Genomic DNA, 16,986 nt, shown 5'->3' on the forward strand with positions numbered 1-16,986 from the left:
TTCCCAGCTCCTGAGTCCAGCACAGAGGAAGAAATGGTTGTTATTAATGAATTTCTGCCTTTAATGTTTTGTATGAGACGAGTAATCTACGTTTTCTTGGCTTGCCACATTCATCATCAAATCATCCTTTGCAAAAAGCTTTCGATTTTCTTGATTGTTTATAATAAGCTAACAGTGACTCAAGATGTTGGGTGATGGTTTAGAAAGATTATAAAACATCCGTGTCAGCACTGGAAACTTCCTGAGGTACAAGTGGTACAAATTGTTCAAGAGTTAAGCAACAATTATGCCCAAGTGATGAATGGGTTTAGAGACTTTGTGATAAAGGGAGTCAGTTGAGAAAGATGCTCTTATCAGTTCCATGTTGTAACTGGAAAGGTGAATGCTTCCAGAAGTATTTCAGCTCCAACATGAAAACATCAAAATGGATAACACTGCTCGAGAATCAACAGAGATAATCTGGGCAATACCTATATAGCTTGCCATCAAGGTGGCACACATTAGAAATAGGGTTTAATAAAACACAATTTGTGTATAATAATTGCACACAAAAATTATAAAATCAAATAAGCGAAGTAATTTTACCTGACGTGCTTAAATCATGATTATGGAAATTAAGGATGGTTTTTATTAGTAATAATTATAAGCCAGTATTCTAGTTCTGATGGTTCAAAGAGTCTTTACTGTAGTTCTCAAATTCCATGACTCTTACTGTCAACTGGTTGATCCTGCGACAATCATGTGGGAAGGGCATCTTCTGTTTTTATTTTTTATTTTGTTTTAGCCGCACTGTGTGGCTTGTGGGAGTTTAGTTCCCTGACCAGGGATCGAACCCGGGCCCTCAGCAGTGAGAGCGAGGAATCCTAACCACTGGACGGCCAGGGAATTCCCGCATATTTTGTTCTTAATTGGAGCCATGTGGGAAATCTGTAGAGGACTTCTCTTTTTTAGACTTCCAGAGCACTAAAGCTGAAAAAAGAAAAACAGGCACCCGCTCCCCAAATACTAACTGGAGACACATTATGTAAAAGTAAATAAGTACACCTTTTCTAAAAGAGGCAAAAAACCTCTGTATGTTGTCATATGTATGTTGTCTTTCAAAGCCCCCATTTTCTGTGGGTTTGGCAAACTTTGGCTTGCTTTTACAGCCAAAATGTTTATGGTGATACTAGGCTGGCTCAGCTGCAAGTTCAGTTTCTTCCTCTTTCAAGCTACCTGCCCTTGTATATTTCTAAGCCTTGACCTTTTGCAAATAGGAAAGGCATTGGAAGAATATTTTCTTATGGAAGAAGTAAGTAGACACACAGTATCCTACGGCTTAAAAATCTGATCTGCAACGGCATGGCCAAGCTTCAAGTTGCTAAAATGCCATGCCCTCAGCTGTTGGTGGAGGCTCTCGCTTCTCTGAGACGTAGTTCCATTGCCACACAAAAATATAACATGAATTCACTCGCAGAACATACAGAAGAACCAATGCAGTGTCAATAACTTTTGGACATTCATAAACATCTGAGGATCGAGATGGATTCTGACAGTCATCTTAGGGCTGAAAAACAGGATCAGAAGAAACCTCTAGTTGTCACCTCACTAGTCAACCCACTCATGACTGCACTCTGGTTTACAAAGGGGGCCACACCAGAAAGAACAACTGGATCAGTATCTGACAGGACGGTCAAACGAGACAATCTCCATCGCGGTTTCAGCTGTGTCCTTTGGGGACTGGAAGCGTTAGAACTGGTATGAGACACCATGGCTATAGATCAGCTTTAAGGTGGCAGAGAGCGTGAGAGAGCAAGAGTGAGAGTGAGAGCTAGAGAGAGAAAGAGAAAAAAGAGACAGGGCTGCACTGGGAGCTCACTGTATTTCTAGCAACAGCAGAGCAAGGATGCATGGGTGTTTCTTGTGGACCAAATGTGGACAACTAAGTAGAGCGAGCCTGGTGCTATGCTGAATATTTTCCAAGAGGAAGCCTGGAGAAGCAAGGTGACCCGCAACAGAGGGATGGACAGTTGGAAGCCAAGGTGGCAAGGAAGGAATGCAGCTGTAAGGGAGACACTGCCTCTGTCAAAGAAGCTATTATCAGAGGGCTCGGTGGGAGTGTCTTCAAGAAAGTTCACAAGAGCACCTTCAAAAGAAAGAACCAGCATGTTATGCCCAGAAAGCACATCGATGGGTTACGCTTATGCCACTCAGGTCAGAATTTTGTTGCCCTTAACATCTCCCTAACCTGACCCAATGAAGAAAGGGATGGCAGAAGAGTAGCAAAGCACGATGGGGGAAAAAGGAAAGGAGACTCCTGCACCCTCTCTCTTACTTTGGGCTTTTGAGACTGAGGCAGGCCTGAGCTGGGGGAAGGAAATACCTTCATGTGGTTATAACACAGGACTGGGCAATTTTAGTACTGAAGTGAGAGTCTCCTTGTGCCTGAAAGTGATTGGAGTCCTATTATTATCTGAAAGCGGCTTTAAAATATTGGGACTTACCAAGATTTTATGCAAGTGTAGGGAGGAAATAATCCACAGAGTTTGAAAGGGCAGGGCCGGGGGAAGGAAAAAAAAAATTTGCTGCTATCACCTTCTCAGCTAAGACTATTTAATTACTGGCTACAAATAAAATCATTTCCACCACTAGGAAGGAAAAACTATTCAAAACACAGGCCTTCCAGGAATTCCCTGGTGGTCCAGTGGTTAGAATTGGGCCGGGGCCAGGTTCGATCCCTGGTCTGGGAACTAAGATCCCATAAGCCATGCAGTGCAGCCAAAAACAACAACAACAACAACAACAAAACAAAAAACCAAACCTAAGAAAGGAAAGCAAAAAAACAAACACCACAGGCCCTCTGGTTAATGCATCGGATAAACCAGTGGAGGAAGCCTTGATTTTCAAGCTCCACTAAGACATTTGCCACCTTCTTTGGATACAATTTCTGATGGGAAGGCTTGGAATCTATTAGAAAAGACAAGTGCTCTCCAGGTTCCCATCTTCCTGCCTGTGTTGACCAGTGATTCTGGTTTTCAGGTGTCTCCATAAACAGTAATTATTCTAACACACTTCATTTGGTAGGACCTCGAGTTGGGCCTGCTACACGCTTTGGCGGAGTGATGATGAACACATCGTTTAATCTCCTCCGGACATGGTTTCTTTAATGCAAAATAAAACTGACAATGCAATTAAAGATATAATGAGAAATTTAAAAGAGTCAAAAGCTACAAAAATCAGAGAGCCAGCATAAATACCTCATGAAAATGACATCCGCACGTCCCCTGCAAAAACTCTTTGTATCGCCCCATGGTTATAGTGAATGTGTCAACCACTTCATAGCCGTATTTTTTTGCAGCTTCCAGAATCATCAAATTTTCTTTCCATAAATTCTGAACTTCACTCTGTATTGGAAAAGAGAACAATGAGAATTTTGATTAAGAAGACTTATGATTTAATAATTCAGGTAAAATCATGTAAATTGTCTTTTTAAAGATTGATCTTATTGTAAGATAAAGAATTAATTTCTTTAAGATGTGTTCCAATTTTCATGTTCCCCTTATATAAACATTGATGTAAATATAAAATAGCAATATATCAATATTTATAGTGACACACAGTTTGGAACTTTTTCTTCTATGAAAAGCAGTTAGGTTTATTGCCCACAGAGATCTACTGAAGTAGCTAAGATTCTCAATTTAAAAACCAAGACTTGAAAATCACAAATTCTAGCTCCATCTATTTGAATTCTTTTAGGCATTTGAGTATTAATCAGTATGTTTTGTTTTTAGCTCTGTGCTGGGGGACAGGAATACAAGGATAATAAACCATGGTACCTGCTCTTAAGACATTGCATTCAAATAGGAGAAACGTATATGTAAATATTTACTAAGTTCTTTATTGGAGGTAAATATACCAGGCTCTGGGCTGGGAGAGAAAAGGGAATCGCTCTGCAGGGGCAGGGGGACAGCTGGACAGGGAGACTTCAAGAGGGGTTCCTGAGCAGGGTGAGGTTTGCTGGCAAACAGGGTGGGAAAACAGAGAGTGGGAGTGTGCTTTGGCGAGCCCCAGAATTGAGTGAAGGCTCCAGCTGCTGCTTCTCTAAATCCTATTCCTCCCTCCCTCACCAGCTGTGTCTGAAGCAATGATGGAGCTCGGTGGGGGTTCTAGTTCAGGTCCACTGTTGAGAAGAGGGACTCCTCCACTAACTACTCCAGCTCCAGGATGCCTCATTGGCTTGGCCAAGACTTTCTCAGACTGACTCATAGTCTGAGACTCTTCCTACCTCGTCCATCCTTCTTCTACTCCCTTTATATCAGACACATTACAGTCAAACACGGTTCCCAGTACAGAGTAGACATTCAAAAAATATTTCATGCAAGATTGAGTGATATGCATTGGGTGGTGTGGTCTGAAACTGTTCTCACCTACTCCTGCCCCCTCCTTTTTATTCTTCTCAAACATTCTTTCTAATAAATCCCTTTATTTGGCTAACCCTGTCATGGTGTCTGTCTCTTTGAGAACCCAAACTAACACAGGGAGGGAATTGAACTCCCCTTGTCTTTTCTAAAGAACCAAGAAAAAATTTTTTTTTCATTTTCCAGGTAAAACAGCAAATAATTACTTGCATTTATTAATCCACCTGCAAGGTAAAAGAAGCAGTACAAAGTAATTTTCTGTCTTCTCCACTGTGCTTGCATAACTATTTTTATGTGACATTCAAAGAAAAGTGCTTCCCCCCTGCCCCCCAAATAAATGCAGTGAATAGAAAAGGCTCATAAAGGAAAAACCTGGAGGAAAAGAGACAGATGGGAATCTGGTCTCTGCCATCCTCTGAAAAATAATGCTCAATACCATTTGTAGGCCTTTTCGTGTTTGGTTACAGTATCCTCTCAACTTTAATGTGTCCAATTATAAAAGGTAGAAGAAATTTTACAGGAAGTGTTTTACAGAGAAAGTTCAGTTCTCTGGGAAACAGACTCTGAGTCAGAAATTTGCATGCAGGAGGCCACCAGGAAAGCACCCTTGGGTTCAACTCCTCCAGGGGAGTGAGGGCCTACACGCGGGATAGAGAGAGAAGTTGAGCTGCAACCTCGTTGCAACAGAGGCTTTTGCTGATCCCACCGGGAGTTCTAGAGCTGGGGTGGCCCTTCTGAGATGGCCCAAATTAAGGAAAGGGGCTGAGTCTTGGTTGAGGCTCTGCCCAAAAGGCAATTCCTGCTGGGACTCAGGTCACACCCGCAGCAGCCCAGAGGAATGAATGTCTCAGCCCTGAAGGGACCATCTGGGAGCAAGCAAATCCTACAAAACGTCACTCAATCATTCATGCGTGAGAGGTTTTCTGAGAGTCTTCTATGTGCTGAGCACTGTGTTTTGCATTTGGGGTACCAGAGTGAGCCATGCAGACTTCCCTCCCCCATGCCGGCTCCCACAGAGATTAGTCTAGCAGGGGAGACAGACAACAAAAGCTGGTATCTGTTGAGGGACCTGGATGAGGACACCAGACAATGTTAAAGGAGCTCATAGCAGGAAAAGCCAACTGAGTCCAGGACGTCAATTAAATCTTCCCAGAGAAAACTGCATTTAAACTAACACTTGAAGGGTGACCAGAAGTTACCCAGGTGAGGGGGTAGTGGGAGAGTGTTCTTTGGGAAGAGGGAACAGTGACTTCCAAGACCTGGAGGTGACTGAGAGCATGGCATGCTTGAGGAGCTGAAACACTCGGTGTGGAGTGTGTGTGTGTGTGTGCGCGTGTGTGTGTGTACACGTGTGCATATGCGTGGAAGCAAGGACTTAGTCTACCGAGGAAGGCGGAGGCCACATCTTGAGTGGCCACGATGAGGATGATGAATGCCAGTGTCTGATGACAAGTTCAGAGTTCTTTTCTGCCTCCACTCGCTCTTGTCCTTTTCTCTTTTGTTTTATCATTCCCCCTCCTCTTCTTCCCTCCTTTTGTTTTCACCCATTTTGCAAAGACTGTTGAGCACAATGGAAGCCCTGGTGGCAAGCACGATGGTTAACAGTGTCTGGCGCAAGGTAAGTGCCGAAGAACTGCTGGCAGAGATGAGTTCATTCTAAATCGAAGTAGGCATCACAAGTACTCCAGTTCCTGCGAGAAGCCACAGTCACGGAAGCAAAGCGGAGCTACCAGAGTCCTCAAGGAGGAATTACAAATTTGACCTGCAGCTTCCAAATAACATGAAAGGAGATTCCACTCATAACCCACAGAGACGATTATCAAAAGACCCCTCTCCTAATCCCCGACCATCTCAAACCCTTCATCTACCCCAGATGCTAAATGTCTCAACTCACTTTAAATGACCTTAACCCCTCCTGACTCCAAGAGGCTGAATTTGGAGGTTTTATTTGGGCCACTTTCTACCAGTTCTCCTGCTTTGGCATCACAGATCTGGCGGCCAGGCAGGCAAAGTTTCGAGAAAGGAGAGGAGGATCCTGTAATCCCTGTCGGAGAAAGCTAGGAGCGCTCGTAATTGACACAAAAATAAATCTCACTCGGTTTACACATTAAATGGACAGCCTCCTGTCTCCCCAGTTCCCAGTTTCCCCCCACGAGCTCCCCTGAGCAACTGCACACAAACCCGGCTGCCTGTGAACTCTTCTTGCTGAGCAAGGGCAGCTGGTTCTCTTAGCTACAGATGTTGCCTTTCCTTTCTTTTCTGAGACTTCTATTTAGTGTTGAGACTAACTCGTTACTGTCTTCTATAAGAACCGGTCAGAGGCCTCTAACTCCTTTCATTTACCAACATCCAACCAGAGGCAAAACGAATGATACTACTTTAAAAATACTACTGATTTTTTAAAGCAATCAGTCAGAAATCATCTTAAAAAGACACCCTTTTCCTAAATACTCATTGATGCTGACAATTTCACATGTGTTTCAGCATGAGCCCTTAACGGTGTGTGAAACATTACTGAGGTTAGGAGACACTTTAAAGCATGATCCATTTCATCTACCCCTCAAGTCTTTATCTTTTCAAACTCTGGTACCCCCTTTCTTCTTTTATGAACTCAGAGCATTATTTATGACGTATTTATGGGCTGTAGTCCCCTTATTTCCAGGAATAATTATACCTGATTTATAATCATAATCCTTAAGTATATCATCTCCTTTGAATTTCATGAAGGTTGCTTAATATTATGTAGTGCCTTTTGGGTCCTTTTTCAGACACCAGCAAGGATCCTTATAGGAAACTTGAAGTTCACATAGCCTGGTGAAAATGGGCTTACCTGCGTTAGGAAGTGTACTCCATCCACCGGCAGATGAAATCCAATTCCCAGAGTTTTGATGATCACAAGGATATTGAGTAAATTTTCCCTGTGAAATAATCAGAACACAAGCCATGAACTTTGATTACATTTCTGGATGTCCGTGTTTACATAAGCAGAGTGGAATTCCTTTAGAATGTGATAATTGGCATATAGGACTAAATTCTCATTTTATAGGTTTAATATATATTAGTGTTGTTTTCTTTTTCGTGGATTGAGTTTTATGTGTCAGTGGGCATGTTTTGATTTGTAGTAAATGTAAACTTGCATACTGAAGAGCCATCTTGTGATTGGATATAAAAGTATTTTGAAACATTTTAAACTAGACTTTAAGTACTGGATTCTAAATTACAAGTTGCCCTTTATATAAAATCTTGATAAAATTCTGTCACATCGAGTAACTTTTTTTTTTTTTTACTTAGAACAGTAATGGCAATTATTATTGCAGAAATGTACCTCTTTAAAACCTTGTGAATAATTTGCAGGTGATTGGAGTTAAGCCACTGAACACCACCAACGACTAATACAGTCTGGCTGGTATTCTCCAGGGGATGTGATCTGAAAGAAAAACAACACATGTTGCCTTGAAACAGATGGTAAACATTTTAACAGCATTGCCTCACATTTCATTGAACCATATCTGGCATCCTGATCACAGGACCTCCCTGTCATTTCTAACTCGTTTTCAGCCATATTACTTGGTATTTAAACTTTTCAGTGCATTTGATATACAGCAAACAATTATGACAGCTAGTAAAACATCTATCCATTGTGGTATTGTTTCATTCAAAATAGTTCCACTGTACCTTTGCAAGAGATGTTCAAGGGCTTTTTCAAATGTTGGTCTCAACGAAGGGCTTATCCAGAACTGTGGATAGTAGGAATAACTGATCAAAGTCTTCCCACCATTGACGTTGTAATAGAATTTAGTGCCATGCACCTTCTGCCATTCTTGAAAGGTTTCATTCAATCTTTCGATCAGATAGTACATTATCCCTCTGTTGGTCGAATCTCCAATGAAAAGAATCTATAAGTTAAAAAATCTTGCTTTCAAATCTGATGCTTATGGGATATAGAAGACAATATAAAATAAATAATTTGATGAAAACGAAGCCACAAATCTAATTGAAGGACAGCCCTTTAAATGGTCAGAAATGACATTAATCATATTCTCCCCCAAACCCGTTCATTTTCCTTTTCCATATTCCTAGTAATGACATCATCTACTGACCTACTAACTCATGTTTAAAGCTTTTTGCTTTCTTTATGCTGCCTTTAATTTCTCCACCTCGCTTATGCTCTTAACTTTCTCATCGAATCAGCTTAACACATTTCATTGATTCAAATAGGCATGAAGTATTCTAGTGCTGTAAGAATACTTAGAGATTTTCCAATCTCTTTATTTCATAGATGAGAAATCTGGGAATCCACAGAGGTTAGCTAGCTCGATAGAGGTCAAGCTACTACTTGAGAAAAGAGCCACAGGACGAGAATTTAATTTTCTGAAAAGCAGTCTGTGTTCCAGGATGCAAATCCCAGTGCCATTTGCCCTGGAAGCCTCTCACCCATCACCTCCTTCCCATCCCCATCAGCGGAGACCCGCTTCAGGCTCCGACTGCCTCAAAGGTGTGCTATTGTTAACACTTGCTTAATGGGTCTTCTTGCACGATGGCTGCCCTCTAATTCATTCTCCACACAGTAATACTGGGATAAATTTCCAAATGTCTCATCTCACGTTCACACTCAGAAACCTTATCGGCTCCCCACGTACTACAGAATCAAGTCTTAGCTCCTGAGGTTCAGTTAACATTTGCTGAGTTTTTATTGCATATCGGCTTTTGCTAAGTGGAGATTTCACATAGGGGACTCACTTTTAATCTTCATAATCGTGGGGTGTGAATCATTCTCTGTTTCACAGATGAGGGACTTGAGGCTCAGGGAGACTGAGGTTATAAATCTAGTAAATGGGGAACACAGGACTCAAATCCAAGTCCTTTATCTCCAAGTGCAGGGTCGATGGCCCCATGCTCTCAACACTTCTCCTAAAGTAAGCAGGTCAGATTCCTACTTTTTCACTGAACATGATTTGCACTCAGCAACATCTGTTTTTCCTTGTGCTAACCCGTCTGCCTAGAAAGCCCCTCTCTCTGCAACCCCACCTGTGCAAATGCTACAAGTCTCCAGACTCGCCATAAATGGCTCTCTCAGCCGGTCTTGTCCAATGCCCCAGCGAAAGCAACCTTCTCTGATCTCCGTGATTTCATTATAATTTGTATTTCCATTACTGATTTTATCAAAGACTACATGAAATTATGGCTATTTGTCTCTGTATCTTTTTTCTCATATCATATCAAGAAGGATTTGAGGTCAGAGTCAAGGTTAATTTCTAAATTCTAATTTCCCCCATAGTTCTATGCATGCATTTAAAAAGTATTGAGTGAACTGAACGTCAAAGGGACTTCTATTAGAGACAATTCCTTTTAATGTCTTTGGAGAAGGTTTAATTTGTACTTCAGTTTTTTTCTCTTTCTGTTGAGATTTCCCTTTGCATTAGTCATGTACATATTCACTTCTGATTTTAAGAGCAGTCACTGCATCACTTCTCAGGCACTAGTGCGTTCGCCCATCCACATTGAGACAGCAAAGGTTTACTTTTTCCACAGTAAGGGTACTCAAGTAGCTGTGTGAAGAAACCCAGAAGGCATTCTCCTTCAGAATTTGCTTCCCATCAAACACTGTTACCATAAGCATAGCCAAACTCAACTGTATGATGTAAGATGTCAAGGCCCCAGTCACCGAGTCTCTCGGTCAAGTTCCATTTGGGGCAATAAAATCCCAGTATGAGAAAAATACTTTGTGAAATCACTTGAAATTCTTCCTACTGGATTTGACCTATAATTATTTGTTTTTTTCTGGCCCGGATTTCTGATTTTTTAAAAGGGAAACTTTGAATTATCAGGAAAGCTCTTCATTTCAGAGACTAGTAATTATCCAACTCCTTTTGTAATAGTTTGCTAGGGCTGCCATAACAAAGTACCACAGACTGGGTAGCTTAAACAACAGAAATTTATTTTCTCATGATTCTTGGCTAGAAGTCCAAGATCAACGTATTTGCATGGTTGGTTTCTTCTGAGGGCATCTCTGCTTGACTTGTAGATGGCCATCTTCTCTGTGTCTACATATGGTCTTTCTTCTGTGTATGTCTGTGTCTTAATCTCCTCTACTTATAAGGACACCTGTCATATTGGATTAGGGCCCACCCTAATGGCCTTGTTGTTTTTTTTTTTTTGCGGTAAGTGGGCCTCTCACTGTTGTGGCCTCTCCCGTTGTGGAGCGCAGGCTCCGGACCCACAGGCTCAGCGGCCATGGCTCACGGGCCCAGCCGCTCCGCGGCATGTGGGATCCTCCCGGACCAGGGCACGAACCCGTGTCCCCTGCATCGGCAGGCGGACTCTCAACCACTGCGCCACCAGGGAAGCCCGGCCTTGTTTTAACTTAATCATCTCTTTAAAGGTTCTATCTCCAAAACAGCCACATTCTGAGGTTATTAGGACTGGGAATTAGGACTTCAACATATGAATTTGGTTGGGTAGAAACACAATTCAGCTTTTAATACCAGTAAAGGACCTTGGAAATCCGGTTGTTAAGCTAAATTTCCACTACAGATTTTTCTTATGGGGTCTTTTCATTTCAGTATCAAGACACAATCCCTCCTAGTGTCTCTCTGGGCAGCCGGTAAGATCACTGGGTATCTGTATCGTGGGCTACAGAGAGAACTACAGAGGTTGAAGAAAATCCAACGAGCTGCCTGTTACTGAGAGAAAAAAAAAATTTCTAGATTTCCATTTTTTTCTGTGGGGTTGTACGAAGATGCAGCCCACCAGTGCATGACAGGGGCAAAAAGAAGTTGTGTTTCAGAATTCTTAGGTACTGTTATTTATTAACCAGATGATCTTAGACAAATTATGTGACCTCTTCATGGGTTCATTTCCTTATGTGTGTATTGGGGAAAATAACAGCACCACTGTAAAGGACTTTAATGAGCTTTTAAATACTTATCTTATTCCTGGCACACAGCACACAACAAATGGGAACCAGCATTAAAGCACAGGAAAGCAAGAAGTGTTTTGGAATGCTTCTAGTGTGTCCTGCAGTGCACTGCTAGGCGCTTTAAAATTTGTTAGCTATTTCAGAGAAAATGTCAGTAAAGATAGGAAGCGTCTAAATCACAGCAGCCTCTCTCCTGTCCTATCCACCCTGTTACAGACTCTCAGCAGGGCTAGTAGGGTTGCTGGTGAAACGGAGACTCTGAATCAAGAGCCGGGAGAGAGATAGCCACCCTGAGCAAACCAAGGATCTCTGAAAGGTTCCTCACGTCTGTCTCCACTGCTGATCAGTGACTAACAAGAGCTACAGGGATGGGAGAAGGAAGTATCACCACCACCATCTGCAAAACAGGTTCTTCTAAACTGCAAATATCTAGATAGCATTTTTCAAGCCCAGCAGACACAGCTCTGGGAAGACGAGGTCCTGGAGAATTATTTTAGCCCCGTGCCTTTCTAGTCATGAAAGACAGAAACGATAAATTATAACTAAAGTGAAAATGTACTTGTGAATTTTAAATTGCTGGTTCTGTAGGTAAAGCAGTTTTTGGAAGAGGTTAATCGGTATTCCTAACTAAAAGATTTCTAACTTCAAGATATCAGCTTTTTTAAGTGCACGCAATTAAAAAATAATACCCAGAAGAGAAGTGGTTCTCTTCAGCCACATGATTCACATTCAGCCTTTATATCTTTTAGATCATTTGACTTGGTGAATTTTTAAAAGGAAATTTGCAGATTATTTGTTTTCAAGGTCTACTTCTACTTTAAAAGGTCTAAATTACCAAAACAAATATTTACAACTAGCCACACATTTTGTAAATAATTCTCCTTTCCTGTGAAGATTATTGCCCTATACTAGTATGCACAGGTGTTGGCTGGCAGATGCAATCAAAGAAAAAAAAACCAAGTAACCAGTAAGCAATTATAAAAATAATCAATATTAGCAGTAAAACATTAAAATAACTATTTTAATAAAGATTTAAAAAGGTTTTTAAAGGTCCAATGATATCATGAGTTCAGGGAAATGAACCCTCTCATATACTACTATGTAAGAACCACAAGGGAGAGATGCTTTCTTCCTTTTTTTTTTTAAACTGTTGAATTCCAAGTGTCCAGAATACTGCCTGGTGTAAAAGTCAGTCCTCATTTGTTAAATGGATGACTGGAAACTTTGATGCTGTGTATATAAATCAGCAGTTTTCTACTTCTAGGAAATTTCATGGATGCCCATGAAAATACATTTAAAAGCAAAATAAACTGGAAGCAACATAAATGTCTATCAGATTGATTATATTAAGTTATAATCATACACTTGAATTCTTTTAATCTTTTAACAATGATATTGTAATATGGATATATTGTGATGGGAACATTTTAGTTAACGTTCATAAAAAGATGATTATAATCAGAATATAAATAATTGTTGCATTTTTGTAAAAGTAAAGCATATGGATGCATAGAAAAAACCCTGATTTAAAAAAAAATTATTATTTAATTTATTTAATTTTGGCTGCGTTGGGTCTTCGTTGCTGCGGGCGGGCTTTCTCTAGTTGCAGCGAGTAGGGGCTACTCTTCATTGCGGTGCGCAGGTTTCTCATTGCAGTGGTTTCTCTTGTTGAGGAGCACGGGCTCTAGGTGTGTGGGCTTCAGTAGTTGTGGCACGTGGGCTTCAGTAGTTGTGCCTCGCGAGCTCTAGAGCGCAGGCTCAGTAGCCGTGGCACACGGGCTTAGTTGCTCTGTGGCATATGGGATCTTCCCAGACCAGGGCTCGAACCCGTGTTCCCTCCATTGGCAGTCAGATTCTTAACCACTGCGCCACAGGGAAGCCTGACCCGGGTTATTCTGAAGTGATGATATTATGACAGTTTATTCTTTTCACTCATTTGTATTTTCTAAATGAACAGATATTGGCTTTTTAGATTAATTAAAAAAACAAAAGCAGCAACAGTGGCAACAATAACAGTAAATCCATTTGTTTAAAAGCATTTTGAAAATTCATGTAAAAATAATCAGCTTAAATAAACTTTATTTCTACTTTTTTTAAATTTTGAAATTCCAGTGTTTTTTTTTTTTATTGGACTCTAATTGCTTTACAATGTTGTGTTAGTTTCTGCTGTACAATGAAGTGAATCAGCTATATGTATATGTATATCCCCTCCCTATCGGACCTCCCTCTCACCACCCTCCCATCCCACCCATCTAGGTCGTCACAGAGCACCGAGCTGAGCTTCCTGTGCTATGCGGCTGCTTCCCACTAGCTATCTGTTTTACACATGGTAGTGTACATATGTCAATCCTTATCTCCCAATTCGCCCCACCCCCCCAACCACCCCCAACCCTGTGTCCACAGGTCCGTTCTCTACATCTATGTCTCTATTCCTGCCCTGCAAATAGGTTCATCTGCATCATTTTTCTAGATTCCACATATATGTGTTAATATACATTATTTGTTTTTCTCTTACTCTACTCTGTATGACAGTCTCTAGGTCCATCCACATCTCTACAAGTGACCCAATTTCGTTTCTCTTTATGGCTGAGTAATATTCCATTGTATATATGTACCACATCTGCTTTATCCATTCATCTGTCGTTGGACATTTAGGCTGTTTCCACTTCCTGGCTATTGTAAATAGTGTTGCAATGAACATTGGGGTACATGTCCTTTTGAATTATGGTTTTCTCAGGGTATATGCCCAGTAGTGGGATTGCTGGGTCATATGGTAGTTCTATTTTTAGCTTTTTAAGGAACCTCCATACTGTTCTCCATAGTGACTGTATCAATTTACATTCCCACCAACAGTGCAAAAGGGTTCCCTTTTCTCTACACCCTCTCCAGCATTTATTGCTTGTAGATTTTTTGATGATGGCCATTCTGACTGGTGTGAGGTGATACCTCATTGTAGTTTTGATTTTCATTTCTCTAATAATTAGTGATATCTTTTCATGTGCCTCTTGGCCATCTGTATGCTTTCTTTGGTGAAATGTCTGTTTAGATCTTCCACCCATTTTTTAATTGGGTTGTTTGTTTTTTTGATATTGAGCTCCATTAGTTGTTTGTATAGTTTGGAGATTAATCTTTTGTCAGTTGCTTTGTTTGCAGATATTTTCTCACATTCTGAGGGTTGTCTTTTCGTCTTGTTTATGGTTTCCTTTGCTGTGCAAAAGCTTTTAAGTTTCATTAGGTCTTATTTGCTCATCTTTGTTTTTATTTTCATTACCCTAGGAGGCGGGTCAAAAAAGATCTTGCTGTGGTTTACGTCAAGGCGTGTTTTTCCTGTTTTCATCTAAGAGCTTTATAGTGTCCTGTCTTACATTTAGGTCTTTAATGTATTTTGAGTTTATTTTTGTGTATGGTGTTAGGAAGTGTTCTAATTTCGTTCTTTTACATGTAGCTGTCCAGTTTTCCCAGCACCACTTATTAAAGAGGCTGTCTTTTCTCCATTGTATATCCTTGCCTCCTTTGTTATAAATTAGGTGACCATGTGTGCGTGGGTTTATCTCTGGGCTTTCTATCCTGTACCATGGATCTATACTTCTGTTTTTGTGCCAGTACCATACTGTCTTGATGACTGTAGAACAATGGCCTAAGAGAATCAAGATCAAACATTGGTTCAATAAACCTGTCACAGGAATAACACTAATCGTGTTTTGAATTCCAGTAGCAGCTTTATTCTACAGACTGAATGGCTTTTTGCTATGTAGCGTCTCTCTCTGGTCCTGTGCTATGAAGGGAGGCTGCCTCCACCGAGGTGGGCTCTGGAGAGGAGCAGAGACATCTGTGTCTCGATGTGTCACTAGAGGCTGGATCTCAGCTCCTCAGCGGGAGACAAAGATGTGTTTAGAAGAGTTCTGCATCTGTTTTATTCCCAAAACTTGGCATGCAAGGTGTCACTGAAAAGTATATAGGGCCTGGTGTTTTTTCTACTATTTTTCACACCATCATGGACCATAGGACCTAGAAGCACATCCTGTTCTTAGGCTCTATTAAAGCTTGGGCTTACTTTAAAAGAGTCTTCTTAAAAACCATGAAACTGTCTTTGTTTTCATTTCTAATTTCTAAACATTATATAGTGCCTGTATTAGGTGACACAGGCTAAGTGCTATTAACAAACAGAGCCCCCAAATGTATAATGGCCTAAATACAATGGATGTTTACTTCTCCTTCAGGAAAACAGTCCAGGTGGTTCCAGGCAGGGGTATGGGGGCGGGTTGGGGCCGGGAGGTCATTCAGGGTCCCAGGATGGTTAGACTGTGCCTTCCTCAAATCCGAGACCTCACTGGGCATTGTTATCCAGCTGGGGGAAGGAGTAAAGAGCTGCCAGGTTTCCTACGGGCCCATCCTGGGAGCTGGGCACGTCACTGCTGCTCACATCCCATTGGTTGGAACTCAGTCATGTGGTCATGCACCTGATCTCAAGGGAGACTGAGAAATGTAGTCAAGCTTTGTGCCAGAAAGAAGAAGAAATGAGTTTGATGAACACTTCCCTAGTCTTTACCACATTCTCCTACATGCTAAGTCTTTCTGGGGAAATAAAAACACCTAAATTCAGATTTTCTACCTGTGAATTAGTAAAAGTGTGAAGCATATGAAAGCCTAAATTTATAATCTACATAATGCATAAGAGCACTTCTGTTCTTAGAGATATTGATTCCTTGGGACAAATAAGAGCAAGAAATATCATTTATTAGTGAAAATACAACAAAAACTTCGGTTTTTTTTTTTTTTTTTTTTTTGCGGTACCCGGGTCTCTCACTGCTGTGGCCTCTCGCGTTGCGGAGCACAGGCTCCGGACGCACAGGCCCAGCGGCCATGGCTCACGGGCCCAGCTGCTCCGCGGCGCCTGGGATCCTCCTGGACCGGGGCACGAACCCGTGTCCCCTGCATTGGCAGGAGGACTCTCAACCACTGCGCCACCAGGGAAGCCCTGGGAATTTTTGATTGAAATATACGATAAAACAATTTTCATCCCACTTTATCTCATCATGAATAAAGGGAACTAATGATGACGATACTTAACATGTAAATATTTTACTCTGTTACCTCCTGTCTCCAAAGTCACCAAAAGTAACAAGGACATAGTTAGCAAAGCAAGTTATAAAGAAATGAAGAGAAGCAATGGGGGCTGTCTGTGTTGAGTCAATATAAAGGTAGTTTGTTAGCTTCTCAGATTCTTCTGATCTGTTGAAGCTAGGAAAGAACTGGGTATATGTAGAAGCAATAGACAGGGGAAAAAAAAACACCTTGATTTAAAATAATTTTCTATCTTCCTTTCTTTCCTCTTGCATAGGTTCTATCTTCAATATTCACAGAGATGGGGATATTTCTTCAGAACAACAAAGTACATGGAGATGCCAACACAGGTCTCAGCCAGCAAATAGGAACCCACTGGAAGCTTCCAAGACGGGAAGTTACACAGGAGCTTCTTGTCCATTAATCTAGGCAATGCCTGCTTACTGGAGAGCTCTCATCTTGGTAAATAAAGGAAACGAAAGTGAGGAGGAGTCCTATTCATTCCATCTAGTCCAGGGCCAAGCATAGCCCATACGTTTAGAAAGCTCCACAGTGATTCCAATGAGCCCCATGATTGAGCACCACTGCTCTCATAAAATAACTTCC

At 41.2% G+C, this 16,986-nt stretch overlaps 1 protein-coding gene across 1 annotated transcript in view; it reads right to left on the reverse strand.

Moving 5' to 3' along the window:
• Positions 1–16,986, reverse strand: part of CPED1 (cadherin like and PC-esterase domain containing 1) — a 301,545-nt gene that overhangs the window by 15,724 nt on the left and 268,835 nt on the right. Inside the window, exons 18-21 of the mRNA XM_030857653.2 lie at positions 8,073–8,293; positions 7,723–7,824; positions 7,228–7,315; positions 3,237–3,383 (exon numbers count right to left, since the gene is read on the reverse strand). Coding sequence (XP_030713513.2) covers positions 3,237–3,383; positions 7,228–7,315; positions 7,723–7,824; positions 8,073–8,293 — 558 coding nt within the window. The remainder of the gene's footprint in view (positions 1–3,236; positions 3,384–7,227; positions 7,316–7,722; positions 7,825–8,072; positions 8,294–16,986) is intronic.

Source organism: Globicephala melas, chromosome 9, assembly GCF_963455315.2.
Source record: "Globicephala melas chromosome 9, mGloMel1.2, whole genome shotgun sequence".
NCBI lineage: Eukaryota > Metazoa > Chordata > Mammalia > Artiodactyla > Delphinidae > Globicephala > Globicephala melas.